This window comes from Carex rostrata, chromosome 21, assembly GCF_964058835.1.
Source record: "Carex rostrata chromosome 21, lpCarRost1.2, whole genome shotgun sequence".
NCBI lineage: Eukaryota > Viridiplantae > Streptophyta > Magnoliopsida > Poales > Cyperaceae > Carex > Carex rostrata.
This window is the reverse complement of record NC_135938.1, coordinates 7602318-7621828: the sequence shown is the minus strand read 5'-3', so window position 1 is coordinate 7621828 and position 19511 is coordinate 7602318. Positions and strand designations below refer to the sequence as shown.

General features: G+C 35.7%; 1 protein-coding gene and 1 long non-coding RNA gene across 2 annotated transcripts; both read left to right on the top strand.

Moving 5' to 3' along the window:
- Positions 1 to 1929: 1929 nt before the first annotated feature.
- LOC144573106 (isoflavone reductase-like protein) lies at positions 1930 to 18315 on the top strand. Its single transcript, XM_078322793.1, has 5 exons — positions 1930 to 1963; positions 2816 to 3081; positions 3545 to 3670; positions 3928 to 4072; positions 18237 to 18315. The coding sequence occupies exons 1-4, from the start codon at positions 1930 to 1932 to the stop codon at positions 4048 to 4050; spliced, it is 549 nt and encodes a 182-aa protein (XP_078178919.1). The 3' UTR covers positions 4051 to 4072; positions 18237 to 18315.
- Positions 13243 to 14289, top strand: LOC144572970 (uncharacterized). Its single transcript, XR_013517851.1, has 3 exons — positions 13243 to 13714; positions 13799 to 13886; positions 14207 to 14289. It is a non-coding gene; the product is annotated as an uncharacterized LOC144572970 (long non-coding RNA).
- Positions 18316 to 19511: the final 1196 nt, after the last annotated feature.

The following is a 19511-nucleotide window of genomic DNA, read 5'->3' as shown; positions in this document are numbered from 1 at the left end:
TTTTCGTTCTCTATCGTCACAGAACATGAATCATCTCCTTGCGTACCAAGTAATACAGTTCTATCTAATTGTTTAACTTTGTGTTAGTCAACGCTAATAACAAATAAATATTTTAATAGAAAATTCTTAATTAAATGCGTATTAGCCAATACATCACTAAAACCGGTTGCAACTGACTCGCTCAACTTTCCTTAAATACCTCACTGATACTGTTATAAAAAAAAAAGTTCGAAGTATACTACTAGAAAATATGAATACACACAACGATAATAAGCAATTTTGATAAAAATTGCTTATTCGTATATTTTTTTGAATATACATACATATAATTTTATCAGCTTTTAAAATTCAAAATCATTTCCATCCCTACTTCCACTTACACTATATCCATTTATTTATTTTATTTGAGAGGGATTCCAATATCATATCTTTTTTTCCCTACCACAAAATGCCACAACCTAAATTATTAATTTATATCTCAAAATTTTAAAAATTATATGTCAAATATACACCATTAATTTTCTTTGTTCTAATGAGAGATCTATCCATATAAAATGTTATGATATTTTGAATTTAATTTATACTATGTCAATTTATCGAAAAATAAACACATTAAAATTAATTCATTAAAATTAATTAGACTCGATCATTTTTTGCTCACTTGATGTAATATAAGTGAATTTCAAAAATCACAATATTTTTATCAAAATACAACGCTCATGTAATCGAAGAGGATCAACCGTTTATATTCATCATTTATATTTTAAAATTTTATATTTAGCAGCTCAATTATGAAATCGAGAATACTGTGCTCAATTTTATCATTTAGCAGCTCAGTTACAAGAAAAGAATACATGCGGATGTTCTTTTTGTAAGATTTGTTAATTACCAAATTAACAATTTTATCGAGGAAAAAACACAAAAATACTCGTGCCGAACTAGTTCGTTTTAGTTCGATGATGAGCGATGATTTTCAAAATATTTACATAAAAGTCCAAGAAGGTTCTTTGAAATGTTGTTAGAAAGGGACAAAAACAAGCCAATAACGTGTAATTACTAAATATAATCTATCTATGTAAGTTAAAAAGAATTTTTCTGATCTCATTTTCATTGATAATAAAATGCCAGTTAGCATTGTAAGATTTTATTTTCTTAAAAACGTATTTCAACGAAGGAATTTTTTTTTATTAGAAGAGCAACATGTCAATAAATATTTTAGGATCAAAATCTCGGTGGTTGGGACAGTTTTAAAAAAATAAAAAAAATGAGGGCATGTGTGAATTTTTTCTAATGGAGCGTATGAATAAAAATTTCGTTCGTATGTCCGACAAAATAATAGATAGACAAGTCTAAAATATTTAGAAAGGTGTTACTAAAATGGAAGTAGTTGCTAATAGGTAAAGGCAAAGTCAGAATAAGCGCATTGATGAATGATGCCTCAACTTCTACTCTGTATATATCATCTCTGTACATTTCGAGCAGCTCACCTAAATAAGTCTTATGCAATTTATTTTAGTTTGTAATTTTTTTTCTTTACATCAGAAAATTAATGATTAAATTATTTCCAGAACCTCGAAGTCTGACAAAAATCATTAGTCTCGCACTCTTGTGCAGGCCCAAAAAAATGCCACGAAGCACTTAAGTTGACAGTTATTCTTCAGTAGTTCAGTTGATGAGATAATGGAGATTTTAAGAGTATTTATGAAGAAACAGGAACAAGATAGAAGAGGAAAGAAATAAATCTTTTATTTCATTCTGGTGTACTTTTACAACGGTGATTACATGTCTTTATATAACCATCACACAGTGGCTTTAACCATAGTTCTAACAACATAGTTAATTGCTAACTAGAGTTCTAACCAATTGCCTAATAACAGCCTAACTAATTTTCAACTAATTCAGTTATAACAGCTTGTTCTGTTGTGATCAATGGCTGTTGACTCGTGGTCAAAGGTTGTTGACTGTATCTTCCGTTAGTATTTCATATTTTCATTGGCCGAATTTTTTATTTGTAGCTTTCTTCATTTGAAACAAAATACTTTGTTCTTAGTAATATTTAGTCGTTCCTCTGTACTTATTTTGTTTAATAAGTTATGATGATTAGACAACTATTTATTTTCTGAAAAATAAAATGAATCCGTTAAATAAAGAAAATACGTATTCATCGCACTTTATTATGTTAAAGTTTTTCCAATAGATTGATCAAATTACTCCGCGAATGTTTGTATTGTAATTGTATTATCTTAAAATACTATTAGCACTTTTATTTGAAGTCAAATTGTATAGTAGATGAATATTAAATTAAAATATTCGTTATACATAACAATATCTCTCCGTATCTTTTTACTCTTGTTAAAAAAGTAACAATATCTCTCAGTATCTCTCCGTATCTTTTCACCCTTGTTGAAGAAGTAACAATATCTCTTTTCACCCTTGTTAAAGTATCTCTTCACCTCTTGTTAAAAAGGTAACTAGGCATCTTTTCCAAGACCCAGCACCGCCAGTAGCTTCTCTGTCCAAATAGCTTGTTTCACAAGAAACCTCATCACCACATTACCACAGCTCCTCGCCCTTTCAGAAATCATTTTTATCTAGCCTCACTCATCCTGCGGCGAAGCGCGCCTCAACTATAGCAGCATCGATTTCTCAATCTCCATAAGTAGCGAGCCGCTCCCGGCGACTTTCCCAACCAAGCGTCGGATGGCTCACCGATCTGAGGTTTGTTCGCCGGAAGCGAGACCAATAGTTTTGTTTTGTGTGCTCGTAGTCTTTTAATTTTAGAGAGCTAAAAAGATATTAAAAATACTAAATGTAGGTATTAATTTAGATTTATGCTTATTTCTCTACTTTTCCCTTTCAAACTACTTGTCGAGATCATCCGATGATGGCATCGATGGAACAGAAGCAAGGTGCTGGGGATCGGAGCGTTCGGATACATCGGAAGTACATAGCCATCGCGAGCGTGAAGTTAGGTCATCCCACCTTGGTTCTGCACTTCTGTTACCTAGTTTTCGCAGCGCTGATCCTACTGAGAATGAGATTATGGAATCTTTGAAAAAACAAGGCATTACTCTCTTCAAGGTGAAAATCTTTTCCCTTTGTTTTTATTCTTGTTAGTTCTTTTCATGTTTCGTTCTTTTTCCAGCATGGGTTAATTTGCATATATGTGCATAATAAATTCTCAAATGTGGTTCTTGCTTCATTTCAAGAAAAGAAAATGCGGTTCCTACGATCCTTTTTTTGTTTCTAAGTTGCTTGAGTTTCTTTTATTTCCGACTTTCTTCATTAGTTTCTGAGATACAGAAGACAATTGAGGTCGTTGGTTTCATAAATTTACAGCTGCTGCAGAGCTTTAATGAAAAGTAACCTGATTAATTTGCATATCAGTTGGAACAAAATAAACTAGTCAAGTAATTATTCGGTATTGATTTCAAAAGAAAGTCATCATTAAGAGTTGTTAATCAATGCTGTAGTGTGTTTAAAAGGAATATGTTTTTCTTCAAATCACCTTTTGTAAATGCCGTGATAATACGTAGCAATGCAGGGGGATCTATACAACCATTCAAGGTTGGTACAAGAAATCCATGCTGTCGATGTGGCGATATGGGCTGTTGGACGATATCAGACCCGGATCATAGCAGCCATCAAAGAAGGTGGCAATATTATTAAGGTTTGAACTTCCTTTTTGAACTGATACGAATGGCAACGATTTCAAGTTTTGTAAAATGAGAGCGGAAAAAAAGACAACTTTTCGGACAAACAAAAAACTGAAATTGAGGGTTTTTTAGTTAGCTAGGAGAAAAAGCTTAATTGTCTTAAGCATTACATTAGGTACCTTACGTGGTAAAGGCTCATATATAGGTACAACATAACATTGTGCACCTTCTCTTATTTCTAACATATGAAAATGTTGGATCAAAGTCGTAGAGATTTATCCTGTTGGGGATACCAAATGATGTCGACATGCCCCATGCGCTCCAGCCAGCAGAGATGAAACTTCAAAGGTGCCGTGAGATGAGGCAGTTCATAGAGCAATCCGGTGTGCCATAAGAGGATGTTACAGTATAAAGAGGTATAGCCTTTTTTCTTCTCTGGAAAGATCAGTTTGCGGAAGGGCAAGGATTTGATTACAAACTTTTGAAAGGATTTAAAGTAGAACATATATAGTTAAGGGTTCACTTGGTTAGTTATCCCTATTTTTGTCTTGTCTTGTCTTGTCTTGAGAATAAAAGCATTGTAAAAAAACAGTTTAATTAACTAAAGCCCATTTAAGCTAATACTACAGAACACAAACCAAACCAGAAGGAATATGTGAGAGCTGCTGGTTGATATAGTGAGAGAAGTGCTATTATAACCTACTATAAGCTAATCTAGGACCTCATTTCATTCACGACTTATGTAGAAACAAAGCAAATGATGTTGCGTATAAATAGATAGATATAGCTGCAGATTGTATCTCTTTGTATCAATATCTCGCCATCTTTCTGAAGATGACTTTACTACACTTGATTTTTTTTCTATGTTTCATGTATTTGTTAGATTTACGAGGTTTGCTTTTTCAGTCGGAGAACAGATCACCTTGAATGCTGGTTGCTGTGCTTGAGATTATTTGACTTGGTGAATTTATGCTTTTTAGTCCATATTTGTTTTCAGGTTAACAATAATTGATTTTGCACATAACATGTCCCTTTTATCATCTTTGTAGATGAATGCATTAGAGAAGGAATCATGAAGTCTTCTCTGAAAGCTGGTAATAGATGTGATGGTCCCAGCCAAACATATTGGCCATTTTGTAGAATAGATGTCCTCTATATTTACTATGGCGGTACATATATTTCTTCCATTTTATCTCTTTTATGATCTTAGGAGGAAACACTTGTGTTCTCTTGCCAAATTTTCATACATATCTTTGAAAAAATAGAAATATATTATACTTCCTTTGTGTCTTTAAAAATATGTTGACTCTGCTACTTATTTATTTAAGTGTTATGTAAAATATCCCTCTGTTTTTTCCACCACTCGTGCATTATTTTGCATGCCATAGGAGGGTATGAATGCTGGTGTACTTGTTTGATCAAACTCTAAATTTACAAGAATATAGTTGCAATTGTACTTGTTTGATCAAACTTTATGAGTGCCAATAGGCCTTTGTCAGTATTAAAACAAAATTATCTCTGTAGGTTTTCTTATGAGTAACAAACTTATTGTATGGGCTTGGTACTTCGTATTTTCCAACCAGTATGGTTGGATCAGAAATTGACAATTGTCTCAGTTTTTTTAGTAACATTATCTATGTTGGTTTTAGCTTAATGGCAGAATTGGTGAAGTCAGGGCCCGACTAGAAGGTTTGGACCAAACGCAATGCCAACCCTCATGTCTTCTTTCTCTGATAGCTCAATGACTCGGTGCGTGGTCTCATTTGAGCGCGAGATTACTCAGAACAGAACCTGGCAGGTAGGGCACAACACCTGATATGTTAAAAGGTAACCCAAAAAACATAACTGCTACGAAAAGGATTTTTCGTAAGGTTTCCAGGAAGACAACAGCTACCGCCAACTTAGATACCTTGAAGCCCAATGATACAAAACCTGGTTTCAGATCAGTTTTCGTAAGGTTTCCCGGAAGACGACAGCTACTGCCAACTTAAATACCTTGAAGCCGAATGATACAAAACCTGGGTTGATCTGAAACCAGAGACAATTTGATCATCCTGATTCCGAATGAACCCGACATCTAATGCCTGATGGTCTAAACCAAATCGGCACATATTTACTGGTTGTTTCTCAATTTTATGAATATATACAATCATTTTTCTTTTACTAAAATCTTGTATACTTGAGTACAGGTGTCGACTGGTCAGTGGGGATTCTGGAGTTGATAGCCCGAAATCGGTCAGTTGGACATGTGAGAAGTTTTAGGGCACAGCATGCAGCAGTTGTTGTGAAGTACTTGGTTATAGTTGATTTAGAAATCCATATTGGCATTGTGAATAAGAGAATTGCCTTTTTAGATTATTTAATTGTATATTACTCCAAAATTTCTATAAAGAGCAAAGATAAACGAGGCTGTTGATTTTAGAAAACGATGAAAGCTTTTTTCGTCCACTCCAAATGAGCTTTTTTTCTTCTTTTTATTGATATTGCGAGCAAAGAGTCTCACTCATACAGTATGTTGTAAAATGTCAAGTCAGGTTGGCCTGTTCTTGATCGACCTGCAGTTGGTCAAGAAATGCTGCCATGTATGGTTTATTGACTGTTTTATCACCGCTGAAGTACCAAACACTAGTAAATGATTCCCTCATCACCAACTGTTAATTTTTTTTTTTCATCCTTGTAAATCAGTATAAACTAATATAGTCCTTCACTGGTGCCCTAACTATGTGCAATGAATGCTTCCAGATTGAATGCAGAAGTGCACGGATTTGATTACATACTTGTGAAAGGTGGTGCTTTTCTCCTCTACTTTCTAGACCCATCTGTCAAGGAGCCTCTTTTTTTTCAGGATCATGCAGTTGATCGTATGTGGTCGGGCCATGTCATACCTATATAACTTGTATTCCTCCAGACCTGGTGGGGGTTAAGAGCTGCTTAGCCTGCACGGGACCACTAATTCATTGGTTCACACTTAAACGTGTTAGGACTATCCATTGGGTCAAGCCCTGGATTGACAGCCCTAACTTAGGGTATTTCACCTAACTCAGGCTTATGCAGATGATTAAACATGTAGGATGCCAATAAATTTAACTTTATATTACTACTCCTTTTGTGTAATTTGTGTTTGTTTGTGTAGACTAGGGAAAAAAGAATGAAAGCTTGATAGGAACCTCGACAAGCCTCCACTCAGAAGGACTATCAGTAAAAGCTTTGTAGATGGATGTGGTACAAACTTCTAATTTCCTTTTTTCGATTAAATAGAAATGATTCATATCTTCATATTCTTTAATCTTTTTACACTTGTATAGTTTTTCTTTTGTTTCTTTTTTTTTGGTGTTTCTCTATTTACATTATCTTTCTACATTGTGTAGGTTTTATAGGCTGAAATTTATCACAGTTAATTGTATAATCATTTATTTCCGAGCCAAGATAGGTTAAGACATGTATCAGAATTCTAGATGCATTATGAATAGATCTTTTCTTTTTATTATTATCACAATACGTTTCTAATCAACATTCTCTTTTACCCTCGACTTTAGCCTACAGAGTCCACTCGGTAGATAGAGCACAGAAGTATGCTTGGAATCAATAAAAGATGAGTGGCTTGTTTATTTTACCTCTTTAAATTATAAGTTTATATCGTTTGTCCTTGTGTAATTTTTGTTTATGCGTGTAGAGCTTGGAAAAAGAATGATAACTCAGCAGAGAATTCCTCGACAAGCCTCCCCTCACATGGACTGATTGGCAGAACCAGTTGTTGCCCCCACAAGTTGACATGAAACCTAAGAAGCAAGAAAAAAAAAATGAAAAAGGTTATTTGATAATTTTACTAAACATAATTGTAAAACAAAAATTGTAAATTCCAGTGTTAACCATGACTTAACTTCTCTGTTTTGCCCTTTTGTCAACTTGGATGCTCATGCAAGTTCATGGCTGATTCTTCCTACGTGATTCGTGATTCTTTGGCTGAGGTTATTCTCTCTCTTATCTCTGTTAGTTATTTTTTTTTCCTATATATTTTTTCCTCGGTTGGTTTCATCATGGACTCGTGGTTAGGGTATGGTCAGACCTGAAAAGGAAGGGTGGCTGTAAGTTGAGATAACTCCTAAGCTGAATTTTCCAACTTTGGCCTATCATGTCGCCATGATCCTCCCCATATGGGAGATTGATATAGACAGCTATAGCTGCAGATTGAATCTCTTTGTATCATCTTTCTCATATCTCGCCATCTTTCTGAAGATGACTTTACTACATTTGATTTTTTTCTATGTTTTATGTATTTGTTAGATTTACGAGGTTTGCTTTTTCATTGGGAGGATAGATCACCTTGAATGCTAGTTGCTGTGCTTGAGATTATTTAACTTGGTGAATTTATGCTTTTTAGTCCATATTTGCTTTCAGGTTAACAATAATTGATTTTGCACATAACATCCCTTTTATCATCTTTGTAGATGAATGCATTAGAGAAGGAATCATGAAGTCTTCTCTGAAAGCTGGTAATAGATGTGATGGTCCCAGCCAAACATATTGGCCATTTTGTAGAGTAGATAGATGTCATCTATATTTACTATGGCGGTACATATATTTCTTCCATTTTATCTCTTTTATGATCTTAGGAGGAAACACTTGTGTTCTCTTGCCAAATTTTCATACATATCTTTGAAAAAATAGAAATATATTATACTTCCTTTGTGTCTTGAAAAATATGTCGACTCTGCTACTTATTTATTTAAGTGTTATGTAAAATATCCCTCTGTTCCACCACTCGTGCATTATTTTGCATGCCATAGGAGGGTATGAATGCTGGTGTACTTGTTTGATCAAACTCTAAATTTGCAAGAATATAGTTGCAATTGTATTTGTTTGATCAAACCTTATGAGTGCCAATAGGCCTTTGTCAGTATTAAAACAACAAACTTATTGTACGAGCTTGGTACTTAGTATTTTCCATCCAGTCTGGTTGGACCAGAAATTGACAATTGTCTCAGTTTTCTTTTGGTAACATTATCTATGTTGGTTTTAGCTTAATGGCATAATTGGTGAAGTCAGGGCCTGACTGGAAGGTTTGGACCTAACGCAATGCCAACCCTCATGTCTTCTTTCTCTGATAGCTCAATGACTCGGTGTGTGGTCTCATTTGAGCGTGAGATTACTCAGAACTGAACCTGGCAGGTAGAACACAACTCCTGATCTACTAAAAGGTACTTTTTCCTTGTGTTCACCCAAAAAAACACTACTACCAAAAATCAGTTTTCGTGAGGTTTCCGGCAAGACAACTGCTACCGCCAACTTAGATACCTTGAAGCCCATTGATACAAAACCTGGTTTCAGATTAGTTTTCGTAAGGTTTCATGGTAGACGATATCTACCGCCAGCTTATGTACCTAGAAGCCCAATGATACGAAACCTGGGTTGATATGAAACTAGAGACAACCGGGTCAGCCTGATCCTGAATTAACCCGACCTCTGATGCTTGATGGTCTGAACCAAATTGGCATATATTTACTGGTTGTCTCAATTTTATGAATATATACATTCATTTTTCTTTTACTTGAATCCTGTAGACTTGAGTACAGGTGTCGACTGGTCTGTTGGGTTTTCGGAGATGATAGCTCGAAATCGGTTATTTGGACATGTGAGAAATTTTATAGCACAACATGCAGCAGTTGTTCTGAAGTACTTGGTTCTAGTTGATTTAGAAATCCATATCGGCGTTGTGAGCTAGAGAATTGCCTTTTAGATTATTTAATTGTTTGTTACTCCAAAATTTCTATAGAGAGCAAAGATGGTTGAGGCTGTTGATTTTAGAAAACGATGAAAGCTATTTTCGTCCTCTCAAAATGAGTTTTTTTTTCTTCTTTTCTTTGATATTGCGGGCAAAGAGTCTCCCTCATATAGTCTGTTGTAAAATGTCAAGTCAGGTTGGCCTGTACTTGATCGACCTGCAGTGGGTCAAGACATGCTGCCATTATGTTTTATTGACTGTTTTATCACCGCTGAAGTACCAAACACTAGTAAATGTTTCCCTCGTCATCAACTGTTAATTTTTTTTTTCAACCTTGTAAATCACTATAACTAATATAGTCCTTCACTAATGCCCTAAGTATGTGCAATGAATGCTTACAGATTGAATGTGGATGGCTGGGCAGACATCAGTTTGCGGAAGGGCAAGGATTTGATTAGAACTTGTGAAAGGTGGTGCTTTTCTCCTGTACTTTCTAGACCCATCTGTCTGGGAGCCTCTTTCTTTTCGAGATCATGCACTTGATCGTATGCAGTCCGGCCATGTCATGACCTATATAACCTGTATTCCTCCAGACCTGGAGGGGGTTAAGAGCTGCTGACAATTCATTGATTCACTCTTGGACGTGTTAGGATGATCCACTTGGTAGAGCCCTGAATTGACAGCCATAACTTGGAGCCTCTTTCTTTTCGAGATCATGCACTTGATCGTATGCAGTCCGGCCATGTCATGACCTATATAACCTGTATTCCTCCAGACCTGGAGGGGGTTAAGAGCTGCTGACAATTCATTGATTCACTCTTGGACGTGTTAGGATGATCCACTTGGTAGAGCCCTGAATTGACAGCCATAACTTGGGGTATTTCACCTAACTCGGGCTTATTGAGATGCTTAAACATGTAGGATATGCTAATCAATTTTACTTTATATTATTAATTTGTTTTCATTTGTGTAGATCTGGGAAAAAGGAATGAAAGCTTGATAGGAAACCCTCGACAAGCCTCCACTGAGAACGATGTCAGTAAAAGTTTTGTGGATGGAGGTGGTACAAGCTTCTATTTTCCTTTTTTTGATTAAATAGAAATGGTTCTTAGCTTCATATTTTTCATCATTTTACACTTTCATATTTTTTTCTGTCTTTTTTTTTTAGTGTTCATCTATTGACATTATCTTTCTACATTGTGTAGGTGTTATAGGCTGAAATCTATCATAGTTAACTATACAATCATTTTTTTCCGAGCCAAGAGAGGTTAAGACATGTATCAGGATTCTAGATGCATTATGAAAAGATCTTTTCTTTTGGTTATTATCACAATACCTTTCTAATCAGCTTTCTCTTTTAACCCAGACTGTAGCCTACAGAGACCTCTCGGTAGATAGAGCACAAAAGTATTCTTGGAATCAATAAAAGATGAGTGCCTTCTTTATTTTACCTCTTTAAATTATTAGTTTATATCGTTTGTCCTTGTGTAATTTGTGTTTATGTGTGTAGCGCTAGGCAAAAGAATGATAACTCAGCAGGAAATGCCTCGACAAGCCTCCCATCACATGGACTGATTGGCAGAACCAGTTGTTCCCCCCAGGTTGACATGAAACCTAAGAAGCAAAAAAAAAAATGAAAAGATTATTTGATAATTTTAGTAAACATAAATGTAAAACAGAAATTGTAAATTCCAGTGTTAACCAATCATAACATCTTTGTTTTGCCTTCTTACTAACTTGGATGCTCATGGAAGTTCATGGCTGACTTTTCCTGTATGATTCTTTGGCTGAGGTTATCCTCTCTCTTATCTCTTTTAGTTATTGGTTTTCCTATATATTTTTTCCTCGGTTGGTTTAATCATGGACTCATGGTTAGGGTATGGTCAGACCTGAAAAGGAATGGTGGTTGTAAGCTGAGATAACTCCTAAGTTGAATCTTTCAACTTTGGTCTATTATATCGCCATGATCCTCCCTCTATGGGAGCTGCTGGTTGATATTGTGAGAGAACTGCTGTATTAGAACCTACTATAGGCTAATCAGGGACCCCTTTTCATTCACGACTTCTGTGGAAATATAGCAAATGATGTTGCCTCTAAATAGACATGTATAGCTGCAGATTGAATCTCTTTGTATAATCCTTATCAGATCTCGCCATATTTCTGAAGATGTCTTAACTACAATTGATTTTTTCGATGTTTCATGCATTTGTTTGATTTACGAGGTCTGCTTTTTCAGTGGCAGTACATATCACCTTGAATGCTGGTTACTGTGGTTTAGATTATTTAACTTGGTGAATTTATGCTTTTAGTCCATATATGTTTCAGGTTAACAACAATTGACTGTGCACATAACATGTCCTTTTTATCATCTTTGTAGAGTAATGCATTGCAGAAGGAATTCCTTTTTGTCATCTTTGTAGAGTAATGCATTACAAAAGGAATCATGAAGTCTTCTCTGAAAGCTGGAGATGAATATGATAGTCCTAGACAACCATGTCAGCCATTTTGTAGAATGGATGTCATCTATGTTTACTATGGCGGTACAAATATTTCTTCCATTTTATCACTTCTATGATCTTAGGAGGAAACACTCGTGTTCTCTCACCTAATATACAAATCTTTGAAAAAAATCAAAATATGTTATTCTTCCTTGGGTCTTGAAAATATGTTGACTCCTCGCTCCTTGTTTATTTAAGTGTTATGTCAAATATCCCTCGGTTTTTTTCCAACATTTGTGCATTATTTTGCATGCCTTAGGAGGGCATGAATGTTGGTGTTCTTGTTTGATAAAACTCTAAATTTGCTAGCATATTGTTGCAATTGTACTTGTTTGATCAAACTCTATACTCTATGAGTGCCAATTGGCCTTTGTCAGTATAAAAACAAAATTAACTCTGTAGGTTTTCTTATGAGTAACAAAATTATTGTACAGGCATGGTACTTTGTATTTTCCAACCAGTACTGGTTGGATAAGAAATTGACAATGCCTAAGTTTTCTTGGTAACATTTTCTATGCTTGTTTTAGCTTAATGGGAGAATTGGCGAAGTCAGGGCCCGACTAGAAGGTTTGGACCAAGCGCAATGCCAATCCTCATGTCTTCTTTCTCTGATAGCTCAGTGACTCAGTGCGTGGTCTCTTTTGAAAGAGAGATAACTCAGAACTGAACCTTGCAAGTAGGACACAACACCTGATCTGCTAAAAGGTACTTATTACTTGTGTTCACCCAAAAAACCTGACTGCTACCAAAAATCAGTTTTCGTAAGATTTCCTGCAAGGAAACAGCTACCGCCAACTTAGATACCTTGAAGCCTAATGATACAAAACCTGGGTTGATCTGAAACCAGAGACAACCGGATCAGCCTGATCCTAAATGGACCCGACCTCTGATGCCTGATGGTCTGAACCAAATTGGCATAAATTTACTAGTTGTGTCTCAATTTTATGAATATATAGGTGTCGACTGGTCAGTTCTTTTACTTCAATCTTGTATACTTGAGTACAGGTGTCCACTGGTCAGTTGGGATTCCGGAGTTGTTTGCCTGAAATCGGTCAGTTGGGCATGTGAGAAATTTTAGAGCACATCATGCAGCAGTGGTTGTGAAGTACTTGGTTCTAGTTGATTTAGAAATCCATATTTGCGTTGTGAATAAGAGAATTGTCTTTTTAGATTATTTAATTGTATGTTACTCCAAAATTTCTATAGAGTGCAAAGATAGTCGAGGCTATTGTTTTTAGAAAACAATGAAAGCTTTTTTCGTCCTCTAATGAGCTTTTGTTCTTCTTTTCTTTGATGTTGCACGCAATGAGTCTCCCTCACACAGTATGTTGTAAAATGTCAAGTCAGGTTGGCCTATACTTGACCGACCTGCAGTTGGTCAAGAAATGCTGCCATTATGGTTTATTGACTGTTTTATCACCGCTGAAGTACCGAACACTAGTAAATGATTCCCTCATCACCAACTGTTAATTGTTTTTTTTTTCAACCTTGTAAATCACTATAAACTAATATAGTCCTTCACTAGTGCCCTAACTATGTGCAATTAATACTTGCAGATTGAATGCAGAAGTGCACGGATTTGATTACATACTTGTGAAACGTGGTGCTTTTCTCTACTTTCTAGATCCATCTGTCAAGGAGCCTCTTTTTTCTCAGGATCATGCAGTTGATCGTATGTGGTCAGGCCGTGTAATGACCTATATAACCTGTATTCCTCCGGACCTGGTGGGAGCTAAGAGCTGCTTAGCCTGCACGGGACCACTAATTCATTGGTTCACTCTTGGACGTGTTAGGATGATCCATTGGGTCGAGCCCTGAATTGACATACATAACTTGGGGTATTTCACCTACATGTAGGATATGCCAATCAATTTAACATTATATTATTAATCCTTTTGTGTAATTAGTGTTTATTTGTCTAGATCTGGGAAAAAAGAATGAAATCTTGATAGGAAAGCCTCAACAAGCCTCCACTCAGAAGGACTGTCAGTAAAAGCTTTGTGGATGGAGGTAGTACAAACTTCTATTTTCCTTTTTTCAATTAAATAGAAATGGTTCCTATCTTCAAATTTTTTTTCATCTTTTTGCACTTCTATAGTTTTTTTAGTCTGTCTTTTTTTTTTAGTGTTTATCTATTTACGTTATCTTTCTATATTGTGTACGTGTTGTAAGCTGAAATCTATCACAGTTAACTGTTGAATCATTTTTTTCCGAGCCAAGAAAGATTAAGACATGTATGAGAATTCTAGATGCATTATGAATAGATATTTTCTTTTTATTATTATCACAATACGTTTCTAATCAGCTTTCTCTTTTAACCCCGACTGTAGCCTATAGAGACCTCTCGGTAGATAGAGAACAAAAGTATGCTTAGAATCAATAAAAGATGAGTTTCTTGTATATTTAACCTCGATAAATTTTAATTTTACATCATTAGTCCTTGTGTAATTTTTGTTTATGTGTGTAGAGCTCGAAAAAAGAATGATAACTCAGCAGGAAATTTTTGTTTATGTGTAATTTTTGCTACCAAAAATTAGTTTTCGCAAGGTTTCCAGGAAGACAACAGCTACCGCCAACTTAGATACCTTGAAGCCCAATGATACAAAACCTGGTTTCAGATCAGTTTTCGTAAGGTTTCTCGGAAGACGACAGCTACTGCCAACTTAGATACCTTGAAGCCCAATGATACAAAACCTGGGTTGATATGAAACTAGAGACAACCTGATCATCCTGATTCTGAATAAACCTGACCTCTGATGCCTGATTGTCTAAACCAAATCGGTACATATTTACTGGTTGTTTCTCAATTTTATGAATATATACATTCATTTTTCTTTTACTAAAATCTTGTATACTTGAGTACAGGTGTCGACTGGTCAGTGGGGATTCTGGAGTTGATGGCCCAAAATCGGTCAGTTGGACATGTGAGAAGTTTTAGGGCACAGCATGCAGCAGTTGTTGTGAAGTACTTGGTTCTAGTTGATTGAGAAATCTATATTGGCATTGTGAATAAGAGAATTGCCTTTTTAGATTATTTAATTGTATGTTACTCCAAAATTTCTATAAAGAGCAAAGATAGTCGAGGCTGTTGATTTTAGAAAACGATGAAAGCTTTTTTTGTCCACTCAAAATGAGCTTTTTTTTCTTCTTTTTATTAATATTGCGAGCAAAGAGTCTCACTCATAGTCTGTTGTAAAATGTCAAGTCAGGTTGGCCTGTTCTTGACCGACTTGCAGTTGGTCAAGAAATGCTGCCATGTATGGTTTATTGACTGTTTTATCATCGCTGAAGTACCATTGACTGTTTTACCACCGCTGAAGTACCAAACACTAGTAAATGATTCCCTCATCACCAACTGTTAATTGTTTTTTTTTTTCATCCTTGTAAATCAGTATAAACCAATATAGTCCTTCACTGGTGCCCTAACTATGTGCAATGAATGCTTGCAGATTGAATGCAGAAGTGCACGGATTTGATTACATACTTGTGAAAGGTGGTGCTTTGCTCCCTTTCTTTCTAGCCGAAATTTTTATTAATAGGAAAAATAATAATTAAATATCGAGATTGAACAAAGCTTTTGAATTTTTTTTAGAAATAGGGAAAACGGGATGGGGCATCACGGGCACTGGCCGTTCTGGGGCATCACGGGCATAGGTAGTGCCTAATTAACCTCCCCTAAACTCAATAACTGATATAACTGATGAAACGGGAAAAAACCAAAAAAAAAAACCGGTCCGTTATGGGGTAAACCGGACATTGTCCGTGATGGCCCATAACGGACAGATGCCCGTGAGCTTGCCTTCTGTTGCATGATTTCTCGGAGACCAGAAATTTCTTCTTTCTCACAATTTTCTCCGTGATTAAGGAGCACTTTATCGTACATGTCATCTCTTATTGTTTCCTCGTAATAAATCGTTGGCTTTTTGTGATTGACCCCCTCCCAATCAAAATCCATGCTACTTTTGTTCTTGTTACCCTTAGACCTAATTATAAATCTGAAATTTTCTTCTTCTTCTTCTGACCTAAATTCTACCATCCTTCTATTAGCTCTCTGCTCTGAATCTGAAAGCCTACTCAGTTGAAAATCTACAGTGAGTTTGTGGATTGTTGGAAGGAACTTCATTCCCTCTTTTACCCCTCTATGGAATTCACTGGCCAGTAAATTCTCATCAATCCCTGAGGTTTGTGCTGAAATCTTCTCTGTTGCTTGATCTTCCAAAAGATAAGTACTGGACTTACGGTCTACTTTCGGTTGACTCAGAATTAATTGGTTTTCTGGTAATTTTGGATATTTTTCCCCAATGACATCATAAAACAGTTTCTTCATTTCCAATAAATCTGTCTCCTTTTGATACTCGCCAATATTTTCATCTATATCTTCTTCCAATAGATACTGGCTTATGTTGTACAGTATTGGATCTGAAATTATCTCAGAATTCTCATGTGGGTTCAAAATAAGATTCGAATTTGGGTTCTGTTTTGGCATACTGTCTGAAGCTTTCAGAAGACTACCAGTATCTTCTAATCGTGAGTTATCCGTGGGCAAGGCCATAATGAATAATTCTGAATTTTTTCGCTGATTTAACCCATGGCCGTATTGCCCCATCACGGACAATGTCCGGTTTAAGCCATAACGGACCGGTTTTTTTTTTGGTTTTTTTCCCGGTTCATCAGTTATATCAGTTATTGAGTTTAGGGGAGGTTAATTAGGCACTAACTATGCCTGTGATGCCCCAGAACGGCCAGTGCCCGTGATGCCCCATCCCGTTTTCCCTATTTCTGAAAAAAATTCAAAAGCTTTGTTCAATCTCGATATTTAATTATTATTTTTCCTATTAATAAAAATTTCGGTTCTTTCTAGACCCATCTGTCAAGGAGCCTCTTTTTTTTCAGGATCATGCAGTTGATCGTATGTGGTCGGGCCATGTCATACCTATATAACTTGTATTCCTCCAGACCTGGTGGGGGTTAAGAGCTGCTTAGCCTGCACGGGATCACTAATTCATTGGTTCACACTTAAACGTGTTAGGACTATCCATTGGGTCGAGCCCTGGATTGACAGCCCTAACTTAGGGTATTTCACCTAACTCAGGCTTATGCAGATGATTAAACATGTAGGATGCCAATAAATTTAACTTTATATTACCACTCCTCTTGTGTAATTTGTGTTTGTTTGTGTAGACTTGGGAAAAAAGAATGAAAGCTTGATAGGAACCTCGACAAGCCTCCACTCAGAAGGACTATCAGTAAAAGCTTTGTAGATGGAGGTGGTACAAACTTCTAATTTCCTTTCTTCGATTAATTAGAAATGGTTCATATCTTCATATTCTTTAATCTTTTTACACTTCTATAGCTTTTTTTTGTTTCTTTTTTTTTGGTGTTTATCTATTTATCTATTTACATTATCTTTCCACATTGTGTAGGTGTTATAGGCTGAAATTTATCACAGTTAACTGTATAATCATTTTTTTCCGAGCCAAGATAGGTTAAGACATGTATCAGAATTCTAGATGCATTATGAATAGATCTTTTCTTTTTATTAATATCACAATACGTTTCTAATCAGCATTCTCATTTAACCCTGACTTTAGCCTACAGAGTCCACTCGGTAGATAGAGCACAGAAGTATGCTTGGAATCAATAAAAGATGAGTTTCTTGATTATTTTACCTCATTAAATTTTAACTTTATATCGTTTGTCCTTGTGTAATTTTTGTTTATGTGTGTAGAGCTCGGAAAAAGAATGATAACTCAGCAGAGAATGCCTCGACAAGCCTCCCCTCACATGGACTGATTGGCCGAACCAGTTGTTGCCCCCACAAGTTGACATGAAACCTAAGAAGCAAGAAAAAAAAAATGAAAAAGGTTATTTGATAATTTTACTAAACATAATTGTAAAACAAAAATTGTAAATTCCAGTGTTAACCAGTCATAACTTCTCTGTTTTGCCTTTTTGTCAACTTGGATGCTCATGCAAGTTAATGGCTGACTCTTCCTACGTGATTCGTGATTCTTTGGGTGAGGTTATTCTCTCTCTTATCTCTGTTAGTTATTTTTTTCCTATGTATTTTTTCCTCGGTTGGTTTCATCATGGACTCGTGGTTAGGGTATGGTCAGACCTGAAAAGGAAGGGTGGCTGTAAGTTGAGATAACTCCTAAAGCTGAATCTTCCAACTTTGGCCTATCATGTCACCATGATTCTCCCCATATGGGAGATTGATATAAACAGCTATAGCTGCAGATTGAATCTCTTTGTATCATCTTTCTCATATCTCGCCATCTTTCTGAAGATGACTTTACTACATTTGATTTTTTTCTATGTTTCATGTATTTGTTAGATTTACGAGGTTTGTTTTTTCAGTGGGAGAACAGATCACCTTGAATGCTGGTTGTTGTGCTTGAGATTATTTAACTAGGTGAATTTATGCTTTTAGTCCTTATTTGTTTTCAGGTTAACAACAATTGACTGTGCACATAACATGTCCCTTTTATCATTTTTGTAGATTAATGCATTAGAGAAGGAATCATGCAGTCTTCTTTGAAAGCTGGTAATGGATGTGGTGGTCCCAACCAAACATATTGGCCATTTTGTAGAATGGATGTCATCTATATTTACTATGGCGGTACATATATTTCTTCCATTTTATCTCTTCTATGATCTTAGGAGGAGACACTTGTGTTCTCTTGCCAAATTTTCATACATATCTTTGAAAAAATCGAATTATATTATACTGCCTTTGTATCTTGAAAAATATGTTGACTCTGCTCCTTGTTTGCGGAAGGGCAAGGATTTGATTTCAAATTTGTGAAAGGTTGTGCTTTTCTCCTCTACTTTCTAGACCCATCTGTCAAGGAGTCTCTTTTTTTTTCAGGATCATCTAGTTGATCGTATGTGGTCAGGCCATGTCATCACCTATAAAACCTGTATTCCTCCGGACCTGGTGGGGTTAAGAGCTGCTTAGCCTGCACGGGAGCACTAATTTATTGGTTCACTCTTAGCTGTTTTATGTGGTCGAGCCCTGAATTGACCGTCATAACTTGGGGTATTTCACCTAACTCGGGCTTATGCAGATGCTTAAACATGTTGGATATGCCAATCAATTTAACTTTATATTATTAATCCTTTTGTGTAATTTGTGTTTATTTTTGTAGATCTGGGAAAAAAGAATGAAAGCTTGATAGGAAATCCTCGACAAGCCTCCACTCAGAAGGACTGTCAGTAAAAGCTTTGTGGTGTGAGATGGTACAAACTTCTATTTTCCTTTTTTCGATTAAATAGAAATGGTTCATGTCTTCATATTCTTTCATCTTTCTACACTTCTATAGTTTTTTTGTCTCTTTTTTTGGTGTTTATCTATTTACAGTATCTTTGTACACTGTGTAGGTGTTATAGTGTGAAATCTATCACAGTTAACTATACAATCATTTTTTTCCGAGCCAAGATAGGTTAAGACATGTATCAGAATTCTAGATGCATTATGAATAGATCTTTTCTTTTTATTATTATCACAATACGTTTCTAATCAGCTTTCTCTTTTAACCCAGACTGTAGCCTACAGAGACCTCTCGGTAGATAGAGCACAAAAGTATTCTTGGAATCAATAAAAGATGAGTGCCTTCTTTATTTTACCTCTTT

What these genes read in the sequence shown, in the direction of transcription:
- LOC144573106 (XM_078322793.1), top strand. Translation starts at nt 1,930, where the DNA reads ATGGCTGTTGACTCGTGGTCAAAGGTTGTTGACT. An exon ending in AAGGCATTACTCTCTTCAAG is followed by an intron (nt 3,082 to 3,544) that starts GTGAAAATCTTT and finishes GTAGCAATGCAG; the next exon opens with GGGGATCTATACAACCATTC. An exon ending in AAGGTGGCAATATTATTAAG is followed by an intron (nt 3,671 to 3,927) that starts GTTTGAACTTCC and finishes TCAAAGTCGTAG; the next exon opens with AGATTTATCCTGTTGGGGAT.